Source organism: Suricata suricatta, chromosome 4, assembly GCF_006229205.1.
Source record: "Suricata suricatta isolate VVHF042 chromosome 4, meerkat_22Aug2017_6uvM2_HiC, whole genome shotgun sequence".
Taxonomy (NCBI): domain Eukaryota; kingdom Metazoa; phylum Chordata; class Mammalia; order Carnivora; family Herpestidae; genus Suricata; species Suricata suricatta.
This window is the reverse complement of record NC_043703.1, coordinates 43943498-43960724: the sequence shown is the minus strand read 5'-3', so window position 1 is coordinate 43960724 and position 17227 is coordinate 43943498. Positions and strand designations below refer to the sequence as shown.

General features: G+C 38.4%; 1 protein-coding gene across 2 annotated transcripts in view; it reads right to left on the bottom strand.

Moving 5' to 3' along the window:
* DIAPH3 (diaphanous related formin 3) overlaps positions 1-17227 on the bottom strand; it is a 499951-nt gene that overhangs the window by 304675 nt on the left and 178049 nt on the right. For both annotated transcript variants that reach the window (XM_029936634.1, XM_029936635.1), the window contains 2 exons: positions 14379-14687; positions 13532-13646 (listed from right to left, as the gene is read on the bottom strand). In XM_029936634.1, the coding sequence (XP_029792494.1) occupies positions 13532-13646; positions 14379-14687 (424 nt within the window). The remainder of the gene's footprint in view (positions 1-13531; positions 13647-14378; positions 14688-17227) is intronic.

Below are 17227 nucleotides of genomic sequence, written 5' to 3'. Positions count from 1 at the left end.
ATTTTCCTAGAAGATTAAGAATGGGTATAAAGTGCACATTAAAACATTCAGAGTGAGTGATGAAGATACAGGGAGAGGCAATGAAATGTATGGCCAAACCTGGTGAAAAACAGACCAAAGTTACTGAAGCATAGTGCATTAAACAGAGGAAAACAAAGCAAAACAAAAACCCGAAACAAAAAAGGAGAATACAGCTAGAAATATAAATGGGAACAGACTCCAAAAACCTACGAATCTTTTCTCTTAGAAAAGTTTTTTGTTTCTTTTTAATCTTTTAGAATGCATGCACACAGGGGATATGATAAATGTGATATTTGCAGGGGTGAAATATCTGAAGACAGTTGGCATTACTGTCTTAAAAAGAGGAAGCGAATGAAATGGCTATTACAGTATCCCAAGTTTAAAGGAACCAAAGAAGTCACTATGCTACACACACAGGTAGTCAGGGTGTCTGATAACAAGGTCATTTCCATACCAATGCATGTGGACTTACACTGACACTCCCTACTTCCTTCTCTCCTCTAAACAGGAGAGAGGGGAAAGAGCACAAGGTATGAATCAGGTAGAAGTCAATTCTTGACTTCTAGCTCCTTTCTAATGATGCCACCTTGACGGCCAGAGTTTTAACCTCTCTGCACCTCAATCTCTCAATCATTCAAGTGGGATGAAGGCCTGAATCTTACAATGTAAGGTCTGGACACAGTTACTGGGGCCAAGCAGGCACTCATTTTCCCCTTTACTGTTCAAGTCAGCTCGTTTCTCCCATTGCTTTTTGCTTCTAACAGCTGTTCTGCACTTCTTACAACCCTAATATAATCAAGAATAATGAGAAATTTTGATTTATCGAGGTTGTAAGTTATGCTTATTCATCAAGAACACATTCACAAAAATAGCTTTTTTGATAAAGCACACCTCAGAGATCCAAAAATGGGCAGAGGATGGTCCTGCCATCGACTGCCTTCTCTGTGCTCAACAATCTTGCAGAGTAAAAAAGATGGTAAAAAAGGAAGCAGTAATAAAGTGTTATTTTGGATTATCTGGTTTACAGAATGATATTCTTTCATAAACATATAACACACACACACACGCACACAGAGGAAATTCTATTACAAAAGTATAGTCCCCACACTGACATCAGCACAGACTGCTGTTTTTCTTACTATTGGCACTGACGACACAGTTCAATATTCTAAAACAGATAATGGAAATACAAATGATGGGTATGAAAAGTTCAGATTCATTATGACATGGACAGCCGAGATCTGAAATGAAGCACAGTAAAACTTGAGAAAATTCAGTATTATTCAGAAAAAGTCTAATTTTAAAAGGGGAAAACATAAACTCTCCAAACACTAATACCCATTATTTAAAAACAAACACAATTATTCCGTTGGCTATTTCAACTCTTCAGGGTTAAATCTTCTGCTGTGGGAGCAGAGAGCCACACTGTCCCACTGTGACCTGTGAAACCCTGAAAAATAATTGGTCCTCTAATTGAAAAAGAAAAGAAGATTAAAGAAGGAAGAAGGCTCTGCTTCCGGAAGAACCAGGCTAAGGCAGTACCATGATAGAAGAGTAGACTGGCAAATGACTAAGAGCCAACAATTAAATTAAAATAAATTGCTTATTTGGTGTGCAGTGGGGTTGCATTAGATCTTTCTGATAGATGGGATTTCCTCAGTGATGAAATTTTTCCAATTAAAATAAACTTTTTATATATTGTATTTGAAATTGCCCAGTGAAATAGGCAATTATAATAACATATTTTCCAGGTCGTAATGAAATTACATGTTCATATCCATTTATAGGTACTTATTAGGTCTGAGTGATATCTGGACCACGAAAATGTGCCTCATCCCAAAGTCCCTGTCACAAAACATAAATATTTATTCTGATAAAAATATACTGTGAAACATCATACAACAAGAGTAACAGTCTGTATTTTAGAATGAAATTAATCTCTGGGGAGATTGGCAGGCTCAGTTGGGAAACTATACAACTCTTGATCTTGGTTAGAAATGGGACTTTGAACCCCACATTGGATGGAAAATACATCAAACTTAAAATAAAACTAAACTTCAAAGTACAGAAATTATTGTTCAGCAGGCAGTATAGAAAGTTACCTCCTGGGCGACTTCCCTGACTCCCCACTCCAGGAGTCACGGAACCGTGCCCGGGAATCACAGACCCCAATAAAGGCTTTCTTGGCTCCATAAAAATAAATAAATAAATAAAGTTACTTCCCACAAGTTAATAATGTATAAAACATAACACACTTCTTTTTCTAAACTAGAACCAGTCTTTCATTCTTAAAATACATAGTATTAAATAAGCATAAAGAACCAATTTGTTTTTAAATGCCAGTGGTTCTTTACCATAAGTTTTTGAATGGCATTTCTGGGTTGAAAAAAATAATAATATAAAGCAAATATATATATATATATATATATATATACAGAATTTAATAATTTCCCAAGAAAAAAGGAGATCTGTAGTGTACATTACAAACTAGGAAATGTATCATAGACTGTGATACCTGTTGCACATTAATTATAGTATATTTGACTAAAGAAAGGAAAAAAAAATTTCCTAGTACTAGTACATGATGTAAGGATTTTTCCTTAAACTCCAGAAAAGCACTTAGCCATGGTAACAAAAGCATATCTTAATGTGATTAGTAAAGATCCAAAGGTCAATAACATTTAATGAACAGAACAAATGATTTATAAAGTCAAAATGCCTTAGGAGCCTAAAACAGCATTCCTGAAAAAGAACACAGAGCTAAAGGAGACTGAAGTAGTTTAAATGAGAGGAATTAACAGGGCCAAGTACCCTGTGAAATGTTGCGATTTTATGACAAACACTCAATCTACTGCCCTATCCTCCTCTGTCAAAGATAACTGTGTTCTAATCCCTAACACTAGGAATAGGCTACCTTACTTGGAAAAAGGAACTTTGCAGACATGATTAAGGTTAGAGACAGAAAGCTTGGGACAGTAGCATGGATTAGCCAGGTGTGCCCAATTTAATCATGTGGTTCTTCGAGAATCCTTCCCAGCACAGCTCAGAGCCTGAGAAGGATGCAGTCAAGGAAGCCAGAGGAGAGATGGGCCCTGAGGACCCCCTTGCTGCGGCCAGCTGTGAAGACTGGAGGAAGGGGCTACAAGCTGAAGAGCATGGGCAGCTCTAGAAGCCGGAAAGGGCAAGGAAGAGACAGGGTGCCCCTGTAACCCTCTGAATGGAGCCCTTTTAACACCTTGATTTTAGCAGAGTGAGACCATGATGGACTTCCCATGGAAATGTAAAACAGTAAATGTGCATTAAGTTGCCAAATTCCAGGAATGTTATAGCAGGAGTAGAAAATGAATACAAAACTCCATGTGTGAGCATAATGATCCCTCCTGCTCTTGCTAGCTAAGCTATGCTGAAAATAGAAGGTAAACTAAGAAAATGAAGAAGCTAATCCTGAGTCCCGACATGGCTTAGATTACCAAATCTAAGACACCCAACCACCAGATTGCTGGTCTAAATCACTTTTAGCTAAGTACTGTTTCCTGTAGGCCAACTTCCTCAGAGTCACCAGAAAAGACAGACTTATACGCACTAATACAGCATGTAAAATTACAAGGTCATCTTCAAGTCTTAGATTTGGGGGATGTAACTCATTCCAAAATAAATACTTCTCATTTGAGGAGTTTCACTCTCCCCACCCCACCCCATCGATTATTTGACAAGCTATAAGAAACACAGAAATACCATCCTTCCTTTTTAATTAAGTTACAAAGACATTTCTATATATTTCCTTAATTAGTCACCACTTTAGAAAACAAGAATTGGACTAACCCACATGAAGTTCTTGATATGTCAAAATAGTAGAATTTCAACATTTGTATATGGTTTACCTAAATAATTTTTTTTAGTTCACACCATACAGCAGGAGAAGATTAAAAAAAAAAAAAGAAAAAAACGAAAAAAACCGACTCCTGAAAAATTCTCACTCTTCTGAACCTTCTGCTAGCACTCTTTGAAAATAAGAAAATTAACAGTTATCACCCTGAGTGCAAACCCTGGGGAGAATTTACTCATGAACTTTACTTGGCTCTTGCATTTGCCTATCAACTAAAGGTTCCCTATGCCTTAATGCATCCAAGTTTTGTAATTACATTAAGCCATACACACCATCCTCACTAATCTTTTAAACTATAAATAACTGTCAAAAATAATCATGAATAATTAACAAGAACTAGTCAGATTTTATAAAGTACAGACTGAGCTTTTCAACTTCACTCTCAAGTCATTAGTTCAATGTTCGAAAACTGAATCACACCAAAAGTTAAAGTTCTCAGTTTTTATATTTCATAAAATCACAAGAATTGGCCCAGCTCCATTAATTACTTGTAAACTGAAAGTTAAAAAAAAAAATCATGAAAAACTCAGGAAAAAAAATAAGAAAAAAACCAAACTAGTCTTTATTCCTGGTTCAACGGATCTCACTTCTTCTCCAAGAACTTAATAAAGCATTTGACACTTAACACATACATAAAGATGAAAGAAATAGGACATACAGAATCATCCGTTACGATTTTCTAAAAGCGATGGCACAAATCAGTATTACAGAAATCGTCTTAAGTGGCTACTAACATAGGTCAGTAACACAGCAGTTCAGCGGTTTGAAAGGCTTCGTTTGGAAGTCGGGCTAAAGCCGGCGGCTCGTGTGCAAGATTCACACAAGGTACACAAAATTTTACAAGAGGAAATGAGCCTGCATTCTCAAAATTTAAGTTTAGCCAACAATTCCTGAGCAATGACAATGAGCTGGGCATTGCAAAAGATGCTTTAAGATCTTTATTATCTAATCCTCACAATAACCTTGTGAGATGGGTATCGTCTACCCCATTTTATAAAAGAACTACGGCCGCCAAAGCCGGGTCACATGCGCGTGGGGGGTACTCCACGGTCCCTCTCCCCTCCTGTACCCGCCACAGCATGGCGTTAGTATTTACAGCTCAAATACTTACAGAAGTGAATAGAGGGACCAAATGATGAAAGATGGTCTTAATAAAAAATGTCAAGTTTTTAAAGCCTTTAATATAAATTGTGGGATGAGGGTGAACTGCTGGGGGGCAGCAGTAAGGTGGCGGGAGATGAGAGGGAAATTATTTTAAATCAAAGAAGAGCACTTTAAATAAAACATAATAGGATTTCTTTTAATCAGAGAAGCAGCATGGCATAGCTCAGATCTGTATTCCATTCAGAGCGGCAGCTCCTTTTAGCTCAACTTCACATGAAGAGTATAACTTTTTCTTACATATAACACATATACAATATTTGCCTTGGTTCCTTCACAGGATTGTTTTGGGAAACAAATAAAATGATAGGAGGTAAACACAACTGCTGGGAAAAAAAAAAAAAGACATTAGCAACACTGTTGTTTTATTATTATCTAATTAAGGGGTTTTGCACTTCCGCCAGATTTGACATATGCTCTTATTAACAAATGCATATCAGTAGTCTGCTAACGTGGATCCAAAAACGGACGACCTCATGTTCCAGTCATGGTAAAAAGTACTCCTAGTTGAAGTATTTCATGACAAAACATGTAGTGGCCCCTTGAATTACAACAAAATAAAACTAAGCAAGCAAACAAACAAAAACTTGCATATATGTGAACAGGCAGCAGTCAAGGCCAGGCCGAGGCCCCTGACCTTCGCCTCATGCCCAGGGCTCCATGAGGCAGAAAAGCTGCCTCAAGCTTCGTAACCTTTGTTGCCATGGACCCCTCCGGCAGTCAGAAGGGTAAACAGCTTCTCAGAATACTTCGTAAGTGCAGAAAATAAAATACATAGGATTTCAAAGGAAGCAAATGATACTCAAATGCAGCTACCAAAATGCATTAACAGTCTGTGACTAGCAAAATACACACACGGTAGCCACGAACATGTACCACTGAGATCTGTCTCCCTTTAGGAACAACTTTCCCCTCACTCGCAAGGAGTGCACTGGGCTGGCCAGGTCCAAGCTGTCACCACCCTCAGGGTGCTCCTGAGCTTCCACATCCAGGTCACACCATCCCCGGGCAGCCCCAGCCCGTGGCTGAGCACGGCAGGAGCTCTGGGCCTGCCGACCAGGGCCCATCTGGGACATCCCGAACACACCCTGTTCCAGAGCTCCCTCCCCCGTCCCCAGCTAGGGTGGCTGAGAACGGGTCCTATGACATCATGGCCCAAGGTTCTTCCTCGCCAGTCCTGCTTTCCCCACCTCGTGCCTTTCACACCCATTGCCCGCCGCACACCCTCTAAAAACACCTGCACTCCAACAGCTCAGCATCGGCTTTTGGAGGATCCGACTGACACAACTGGTTTCTTTATTAAGGCACTGAATAACAAGATCTAGCTGCAGGTCTAACAACCACTCCACTTTTGAAGTAGTGATGAGTTTCAATGCTGTTTATCTGAAATAATTCTGACGGGATATAAAAGTATATATAACCTTTACGGGTAGAAACGGTTTAGGTGCTGGCTTGTTTGTTTCCTCTATTTGTAATTGAAGGAAAAGCTCAAGTTCAGTTAGAGGTTAGTGAAAGCAACGTTTTGTTTTGTTCCTATCCAAGTTCAAAGACCCAAGTTACTCCAAGTTAAGAACTCCTAGACTTGAGTGTGTCTGACTTGGAAATAGCCATTCTTTTAGAACACAGACAAGCACTTAGACAGGGAGGGTTGTGATAATCCGGGGCTTCTAACCTGGTGGGTTCCTGAGACGCCAAGAAATGTGTGAATGCGTGTGTTAAATGCACAATACGGTACAGGTGCTAACCTGAGACTAAATGATTTAACCTTGAAGGATAAAATGCACCCAGCTTTACCAAAACACAAATCTATATCTCAAAACCTAACTTCAGAAATTTAAGGTTAAAAAGGTTGTTTTCATAAAGGTTATCTTCCTGTTATAAAAGAAGTGACTATATTATTTATTATCCAGCTCCCAGAGCATATAATCCAGCAAGAAGCCTCCTCTATCTCCTATGGCTCTCCTACCGTGACCACATGCTCTTCTTGTGCTCCAGGGACGGCGTTAGTTACAATACTCACTGCATGTGATCCTATTTCTTCCGAGCCTGGCAAGTGTATGTGAAGGTGTACCTGAGGGACACTGAGGAGTAGGGCAGAGGGAGAGAAGAGGGCCAGGGACCAGCCAAGTGTATAAATATTATTTTAAGATTCAAAGAGGGCGTTTACAAAGATGAGTCTCATTTATATTTTCAGGTGAATAATCCTGTGCACTAATTATGAATGGGAGCCTTGACCGCTGCAAGAACATAATGCAGACAAGGCAAAGAATAACTGCCTGAAATAGGGTGATGTGTTTTGAAAAACCAGAGGGCAACAAGAGATTCCCTGGTAAACGGGAGTAAGACAGAAGATACAGGAAACGGAAGAGAAGTCCTGAGAGGAAAAAAAACAAAAGTGTGCGGACAATGAAATGTAACTATCTTACAACATTGTCAAGGGAGGACAGCTACAGGAGTACCACTGAAAGCTGCAAGAATTAAAACAGCAAAGTGACCCTGTAATCTAGAAGGAATGCAGTTTATCCCAATCTACCACTAGTCAAGTGGCTCCTGGTGAGTCCAGTGCTCCCCGTGTCATCCCTCTCTCCAACATCAGAAGTAAAAGAAAGTGGGGGGAAAAAGGGAGCAGGGAGCTGTGTTTATGAGCACCCCACCCCCCGCACACACGTCTAAGACCCTCCCTTTCTGTTTATAGCAGTTGTACAATGTACAAGAAATGTGTCTAGTATAGGGACTTCTAGAATTCCCAGTATACCGTGCCAAAGATTCACAGTATAACTAAGCATGAAGCATTCTGGGACTTGAAAGTCGCCTATGGCTCCAGGCTAATAAACAAACCCACTCTCATTAGCCCTTTTTCTCTTTCTGTTCCTTTAAACCTTTCAGAATAGATTTCTGTTTCTTCAGCAACCCAACACAAAATACAAATAATTTGTAACAAAAAGATACTTTCTAAGGCTGAACCAAGACATTCCTGACAGACCCTATCATTTCCTTAAGTCTTTAGTTCTTTTCAGATTCAGACACATACAAGACCCAAAGGATGAATCCCTAGAGAAATATTTAATTCTTCGCTGACTTCCTCCTCCATCTTTACAAATAAGTGTTTGTCAAATGTCTTTTCAGAAACCTTTAAGATATGTTGCATTCATCTTGGCATTATCTCTTTATTAACACACATTCATGAAAAACATTTCTCTGCTATAAATTACATTATGCACTTAATGTAGGCTTGTGAGGTAGATTAGGATTTATTCAGTATACTTTTGTTCAAACAGAAGAATAAATTGTGTTTCAAATACAAAGCGACATCCTGAACACAGCCAAGTCCCCAAGATAATCCATGGTTTATCATTCCCGACCCTAATACTTTGTCCACTGAACTATGATGTCAGAAATCTAAGCTTGATTTGTTTTTAAGTGCATAATCTATTAACGGTTTCCATATGCCATAACTGTTTAGTTGAGAAATTATTTATAAACCAGTTTATTGGCCCTAGCTGGCAAATATGATGCACCTGTTATAAAATGTGATTACTTCAGAAAGCTAACAATTGTGGAATCACATTTTATCATAAATCAGTCTAAGTGAATTAGACTATTCATATACTTTCAGGAAGCCCTTTAACCCCTATTAAGTTAACAGTTTGTGAATAATGAAAGTAATTAATATTCATTTTTGGTTGATAAATCCAACACCAATAACCTGTTAGTATACTTTAATCCATTTTCCAACAGCCTGTAAAAATTAACCAGCAGATGCTTCCAATCTGGTAAAAAATACGCAGATCATTAGCATTATTTTAATGGTACCAAATGTTCAATATATGAATATTGTGATTAAGTTTCAAAGAGATACATAAAAACTTTTCTTTAATAATCCTGTTAACTCTTAACAGCAGCCCAAGACAGTAAAACATGACAGTCCTCCTATCTGAATCAAAAATCAGCATGTTGTTCCATTCCCCATGCTTGTCCTTCAGCTTGACTGAGAGCTTGATGGACTTTCACTGAGGGTGTGAAAACAACACGTGAGCGGACACACGTCTACCTTCCTCTCTACGGTGTCCCCAAGGCCGAACACGAGGCCTCACATACACTGTGCACCCAATAAATAGTTGCAGCCTTGAACAGTGAGCACCAAACATAAGAGAAAGGAATCAGGGAGAAAGGGGAAAAGAAAAATATGACCGGGAACAATGCCTACATGCTATTTTCAGGAGAACTTAAAATATGGAAAGCTGAGGCGTAACTCAAAACTTTAGAAAGTTGAGAACCAGAAAGGCAAAGAAAACAAAGCAGTACTTGATAGCCAAATAAAGGAATCAAACAAAAAATGATACAAATGAATCAAGGAAACATGTTGATTTCATAAGAAGAGGCTGAGTTTCCTGCACTCCTCAACACAGGACACAGGCACTTTCCTATCAACGCAATGTAACAGACATCACAGGGAGGTTAGTTTCATATACAAATAAACTCTAACTAGGAGGGAAAAAAAGATACAGTAAAGAATAACATGAGTTAAGAGGAAATACTCAAGCTCATACCTAGGATATCTTGCTGTGTCTACCAGCAGGGTGGTATTCTGGGGCATTGGCACTGCTTGGCAGGAGAAGAAAATCTCAACAGAGATTTAAACAAGGAAACACAAAGATGGCCCAGCTCAGGGAGCAGTACAACCACAGGTGCCCCACTGGCATTCTTCCTTTTCCAACTTTCAGGGTAGAAGACCACAAAAACCCAATCATCTTAACTTTAACGTTGGTAAAACCCAGAGCAATGTCTTCCATGAGAAAAAATAAAAAAGCCATAATTACTAACAAAAAACACAAGAGTATATGATTAGAATAGGTAGAATTAGAGAATAAATGATGAAATTCAGTTCCTTTTTTTCTATTTCAAATGTTTAGGGGACAGAAATGCTTGGTCTTTACCATTTCAAATTCCTGGGATAGAACATCCACCTTTGTAATCAGAGAAATAACTGGTGCTGGGAGCCATCTCCGAAGTAAGGCAGGTTTGCAAGGCCTCCCACCGTCAGATGGTAACCGGTCAGATGGCATCTACACCCACTAAACCCCCACGCGATTTCTGCTTGAAAACCAACCCCCAAGGCTCCTGACTGACTGACATCAGGAGTGACTTGCCTTCTTATGCTAAAATTATGTGAACTGTACCTTGTGAAAAAACTTGTTATAGGAGTTTCTTCTTTTGTGATTATATGAGCAAATGTTACATTTCCTGAGAAACCTATTTTTCTTCCCATTGAAAACAGGCTATTGACCCCTGCTCACAAAAGAATTAACTCATGCTTATGCTATGCTAAAAACATTGCCTTGTATTTGAATACTAAAGATCCCTTCCTTCCCCATATGATAAACATCTACACCCACTTCAATCTCTATTGGTAAAGATGATACATGAGACTTCTACCAATCTATATTCTGGGAAATTTTTACATACCAAAGAATTTGTTATCAGAAATCATTGTCTAAGGCAATTGCCACTTCGGTTTTATACCCCATACATTGTTTCAATAAATAAAGCTGACTCTCTGGTCAGTGCAGAGATGCCAGCCTGGTGATCAGATAGAAGCCAAGGCTCTCTCACTCCCTTTCGCCCACACCGTCCATCCTTCAGAGAGCCCTGGGCCTGCTGGAGCTGGACTCAAGCACTCTGGGTTTTTTACTTATGTAGTAAATTTCTATTCCTCTTCCCTAATCTTCCCTACCCCCACTCTGGCAACCACCATTCTGTTCTATCTATGAGCTTGGTTTGCTTTTTTTGTTGCCTTAGATTCCACATATAAGAGAAATCATACAGTATTTGACTTTCCCCATCCGGCTTATTTCAATTAGCATAATGCCCTCGAGGTCCAGCCATGTTGTCACAAAATGCTCTAGTTCTTAGACAAAAGAATTACTGCAATGAAAACAGATACATTATTTCCCTAAAAACACAGCAGGGTCTCCAGTAACAGGAAACCTGTTTACCTCCCTGCCAAGTCCTGACACAAACCAACGTTGGAAATCCACCAGGAGGTGATGCCTCTACCCGCCCTGCTGGCTAGGGAGCAGAGAGCCACCGGATTGCCATCGTGGACTGGATACTTCCCGACTAGGTTCAGTTTTGAATTCTGCAGAAATTACAAACTGGATTCCAAGTAACCTTTGGAGTCATGGGAGAAAGGAGAAAAGCAAAAGTGAAGATATGGACCTAATGCCTCAGTGGCCAGGCCATGAATAGAGAGACAAGGAACAACTTGTCCGCTCCACCAGCTCTTTCCATCGGCCCTTTGTGTCAGGTAAGCTTTCCAGAAACCTTCCTCTTTCCTTCCTTCCTGATTTTCTCTACAAAGGATCTATGGGAAACCCTGCTTTTCTGAAAGCAGCAATTTTGTTTTCCAGTAAAGTACTTAACTACTAGTAATGCTAAAAGATAATCTTAAAGCCCCTTGAATAATGTTTTCCAGGAATTATTCTTTAAATTCCAGACCAAAACATAGTCACCTTCACAGCTTGTTTCTTATTGGTGTTGTGAAAGACTGGCATTGCCCAAGGTGACACCCTTGGGCTTCCCTATCTATTCTGGTCACCATGGAGGTATCATCCACTGTCACAGAAGAAAGAAGGTAGCAGTTGGGCTGATACAAGAGAAATCATGGACCTCTGCCAGCCTCTGAGTCAAATGAGAGACTCTGGACAGAAGGGAGAGCACGTACAAAGGCAGAGACGGATGGAAGTACTGAGTACTCAGAAAAGGATCATCATTTCCTCATCCTAGCCTTTGTAACTAATACTAGATTGAGCAAATACATTGTTTTTTTTTTTCAACCTTGAACCTCAAGGCTAAAGTTAGATGACTTAAGAATTTTTTAAAGGTCCAATTATTTCATTTAGGGCTAACACTACAGCTAAATTAAAGACATGCTAACAAGTTTCCCTTTTGAGTCTCATTAATTAAGAAAGTAATCAGAGTAAAGAGAAAAAAAAAGAGACAGTAGCTGGATGGCAGTATTACTTAAATAGCTTTAAGGTACTACCGTTTGTACCTACTAGGAAAGCAAAGGGAAAACTAATCAATTCCAGATTATGAAATCTGAAATTCTGAAATGTTTTACATGTAAATACACATTTTAACTGCCATATATTTTCCTTGATTGCCTGAAGAGTGTACTAATGTTATTCAAAGAAAATTTTCATTCTCCATAATCAAAAGGTAAAATTAAGATCTGCTTACTTCACAAGTTTTCCTAAGATAAGCTTGCTGAGAAAATTCCCCCTGTTTTCAAAGATCAAAATATATCATTTTTGCTATTTTAGTCACGAACAGTGCCCAAAAATATCTGCTGAAGGCTTTGGATTTAGCACAAAGTCTGGAAAGCCACCTTAATTTACAATTACCTTTTAGAGTTCTAACTTACTTTTTAGAAAGAGATTCTAATTTACAGTTATATTTTACAAAGCCTTTCAAAGGAATGCAAATGATTTTGCGGTGGGAGAGGTATCTGCCAATATGCTTTCATTGCCATGACTATCAAGCTAAAGCAGACATAGAGCACATTGCCTAACACATAGTAGGTATTTTAAGAAGTTAATTCTTCCCTGTGTACAGCAAGCCTTCCCACCTCCAACTGGAGTAAAATATCTCTTCTATGCTCTCCGTGTTCAATGACTCCAGGATCACAAGTGGCATAAGTCTAGGGTGAAAAGGGTTCCTTTTTGAAAATTAAAATGTCATCACTAATCGAAGTAGCTTATGATATAGACCTAGAATGTAAGCATTACATAACTTAAAAATTAACTTACTAGCTTAAGTGGAGATGAACCCTGAAATATATGTGGTAGAAACCCAATTTTCAGATAAGAATAATGTTTGAATAAAGTTATTTAAAAATATTCATCATCATCATCACACCAAGCAAGTAAACGCTATCACAAAACAATACGGAAATGAATGCTACTGCTCTTAATAAAAAGGTCATATACTTCTATTTTAAGCTAACTTCCAAGGTGCTCTATAGATTTGGTTTTTCTATCCCACGTGACTCATACTAATTATTGTGACGTCATCGTAGTATTTAAGGGTGGTAAAGTGCTGAGTAGGGTAAGGCTCATATTTTGTTGTTCTTCTATTTCCCATCGACTAAAAGGAATTCTCATGCCAAAGTTCTCTCTGAAAATATCCTCCTTAATGAAACCCACGAACATCTTCAAAAAAGATACCATACTGAAATATGACAAAGTTACGCATTAACTATTTGCATTTGAAAGACTGCTTCTGTGATACAATAAACAAAATTTGTATTTTAAACTTTTTTTTCATTAATTTATTCACCCATTAGTGAAGTAAAAATAGCACCTACAGGACTCTTAAAACAATGCTCTCTAGAAGCTAATCCAGGAAAAGTGGCAGTGTTAGGATTTCTAAATGAACAAATAAGCATAATGTTCAACTTACCTTTTTGTTGGCAACAGAACGTATTCTCGAGTTTACATAGCAAATCCACATTTTCATACTTATTTTCATTTGCTTTAATCCAGAAACAGTTTTCGGTCATTTCCTGAGGTCTGATCTGCAATCAGAGAGGCGGGTTCATAAATAGCCGGGTGTTTCAACTGCCCCCGCACAACCACCGCCTTCAGACCCAGCGTCCCATAGCTGCCAGATGTTTACGAAGTAATCCCTGTAATGTTTTCCCCAAAGTGTGTGCAATAAAATACAAGTTCCTCAGGAAGCTAAGGTTTTATTTAAAAAAAAAAAAAAGTTTCCACTCTCAGATAGTTGAGGGTTTGAAGCAGAGTGAAATAAAACTCGTTTCTTCTTAAGTATGCCTCTCAGAGTCTTGAATAAGGCTTGTGTGCACCACAGTCATTCAAGTGCAGGATATGTTACATCACTTCCCAAGGTTATATGACCGTGAAACCAACTTTCTCCAGGATTCAGGATTTGGTCTAACAACCAATATTAATTTTGCCAATGGCTATCAACATAGATAAGTTCATAAGAACGATAACTTATTTTGTTCTTTTGAGAAACACTTCATGTTCAATGAAGATAATGTTGAATTATTATCTTAATTACCAATCAAATCCCATTGTAACCACCATCAACTCTCACCAAATTTCTAAATCAGAAAGCCTCAGTCGAGAGAAAAGGGCTTTGTTTCAACACTTTTATTTAATTCAAATAAGGTTTGTCGACTGAATGATGCTTTGATTAGGATAACCACTGGAAATTAAATATAAATATAAAATTAAATTTTTATCTAAGTGACACTATGTTTTCATTCATTTATTTGTTTTACCTTTAACCAATTCAATCTTCTCATGCTGGTTTCAGGTTTAAATTCTTTCTTTGGTTTTAACCCAAAGGGTAGGGTTGGTGGAGGAGGAGAGGTTCGCCCACTGAAAAGTCCCAGGGGAGGTGGTGGAGGCACAGGACCTCCAAAGGGCAGGGGCATCCCGGGAAGGGGAGGAGGCGGAGGGGGAGGTGGAGGAGGAGGCACTCCTCCACAAGAGGGCAGGGGCAGGGACGGAGCAAGTGCTGGGGGGCCAGATCCATTTTCTTTCGACAGCGGCAAAGAGTTACTTGTATCAGCAGGCAAAGCACCAAACTAGAGGGGAAGGGGGGGAAAAAAAAGAAGAAATATGACTAAAAACATCTACAAAACATGTCATAGTGTACTTTCCTCAAAAATTATTTTAAACCAGATAATTCAGCATGAGCAATTTCACATGGCCTGACCTAAAAACACAATTCCAATAGATTTCTTTTTCCAATTTAAGATTTTAGCTTTTGTTTTCATAAAAGCATAGTTGCCAGAAATATTATTTCCTAATTTGGTTGCTCAGCCATCCAGGTGGCGATGTTCTAGGAGGTAAGGGGTATGTGGGTCTGGAAGATTTGAAAAACAGCAGTTTCTAGGTGGTAGTTGAAGTCACTGAGAATAGGGAAGTTCACCCAGAGTATGTACAGGGCACGTAGCATAAGGTCTATGTACAGAATTCTATGGATACTTGCCTCGTATGGAATACAAGGAGCAAAACAATAATAAGATCTAGAGAGATTTAAATAGCATTGTCACATCATGCCTTTACTTTGAGGAAAAAATCAGAAATTCCTAAGTAGGACCTGAAGGGCATATCATGATTCTTGTGAACTGGCCTTTGAGGTGGCTTTCATATACAATTCCATGTAGATGCCAACCTCACTCCAATCTGAGGGCCCCTGTACATGCAGTGGAACTTTCTTGGCCTGTAGTTACTTCCTGCAGTCTTAGCTAGCGGATCCTTTCCTCAGGAAAGCTTCATCTGACCACTCCTTGTACACAGATGGCTCTTTGTGCTTCTCTTTCATTGCCATTATCAGTGTTAAATAAATACTTACAGAATCATTAGCATTTATCTCACTGGTAGATTACAAGCTCCCTGAGGGCAGTGACTAAATCTGTATAATTTACTCTTTCCCCAGCACCTAAAGCTGCAGCTGGCAAAGGACAGCCATTAAAGAAATCCTGTGTAGGATGAATGAATTAAAGATAAGAGAAAAAAAAGACAAGCCCAGGTACATGAATCACCCGTGCAAAGAGTGCAGGGGAGGTGGAGGGGGGGGGGAAGGGCTATTCTACAGTGTCAAATGTCACAGAAAAACAATGTGAAATGAGGAGAGAAAAAAGAGCAAAATGTGGTCACTGGTCACTTCTGTCCTTCTGTTTCGATGGCATCGTAAGAATATACACTTTTTGATTATTATAAAGAAGATCTGAGTTGGTTAATATTTTGCAATATGATTATTTTCCTGTCATTACTAATTTCAATTCACACACACCCCTGCAAACAGTGGCATTTAATAGACATTAATAAATCATTTTAAAAGTTTTATGACAAAATTATGAAAAAACAGATCATGTATTAAAGCCTGAAGTTGACATATGAGATCAGCACAAAGAAAAAGTGTTATAAAAGTTGAAACCACAAATCAAAGAACATATCGTAACAAAAATATTAATTATAAAGAAGAATCAACTCACCATTACACTGCACTGCCATTAACATAGATAGTACAGCCCTCTGAATGTTAAGGATGTTTAGGTATATTATACTCATGTTCAATGTATATGTTATAATTAACTATCAAGGTCTTAGAGATATAGCTGGGTTTCTCTTATACACTAATTCCTCTGAAAGCACATGGTTGACTTAAATATATTGTTCATGAGGCCTGATTATCCTGTGATTAACCTGATCATCATTATATCCTAAGCACTTGACAATACTTGGTTGGTAAGTGAACAAAAGAATAAAATCACATAGAATACATTTTATTAAACCCTTCATAATCAGTATAGCTTTGATCAAAGAGAAGGATCTTAAAACAAATGATTAGATTTCATGAGAAACACACAACAAATCGCCCCCCAAAAAGAAATTTCCAGTTGTTCTTCAAAAATTAACATAGCGGCCAGTACTAAGTGCCTAATGCTGGTGGCGTGCTTCTGACAGCCATAAACAGTCACCTTTGTCTACATTTTGAAATAACATAGGAGACTGCCGGAGTTAATCTCAGTTTTAAAATAATTTATTTCCATATTAATATAAAACACAGGCAGTAGTATCATAGCCTAAGATGGTGAATATTTTCTTTTTTATAAACAAAAATTCTTTAGATTGGATTTACAAGTAATCCTTCAGCTAGAAGAAATAAACAAGAAATGTTTTTAAAATTCATATTGGCCCAGACCAAAGAAACAGGACCTAAGAATCTCAGCCATTGTCTGTAACTCAATCAGAAATATAAAACGCAATCAAATGTTTCTTTCAGTATGAGGCAAGGAGCCACACAGGAAAGATGAAACGTTGCAATAAATTGTACTTCCTGCTTACACACTGAAGAAAGATCATTCAGAGTCATTTTCTTACAGATAAGAGGCCCCCCCCTGACCCTAAAATTGAACACTTAACAGACAGCTATCTCTTAGGGCATCTCCTTACAGGCTCTGTAACAAAACTACCCCCTAAGTATTTAAGAGGAAACCAAATAGCCAATACTATAGGAAGTAGCATGCTGATACAGGAAATGGTACATCTGAGACTATTTTGATAATAACCATAAATTAGGATGAAAAGAAATAGCAAAACTTACTGCTCATCATCC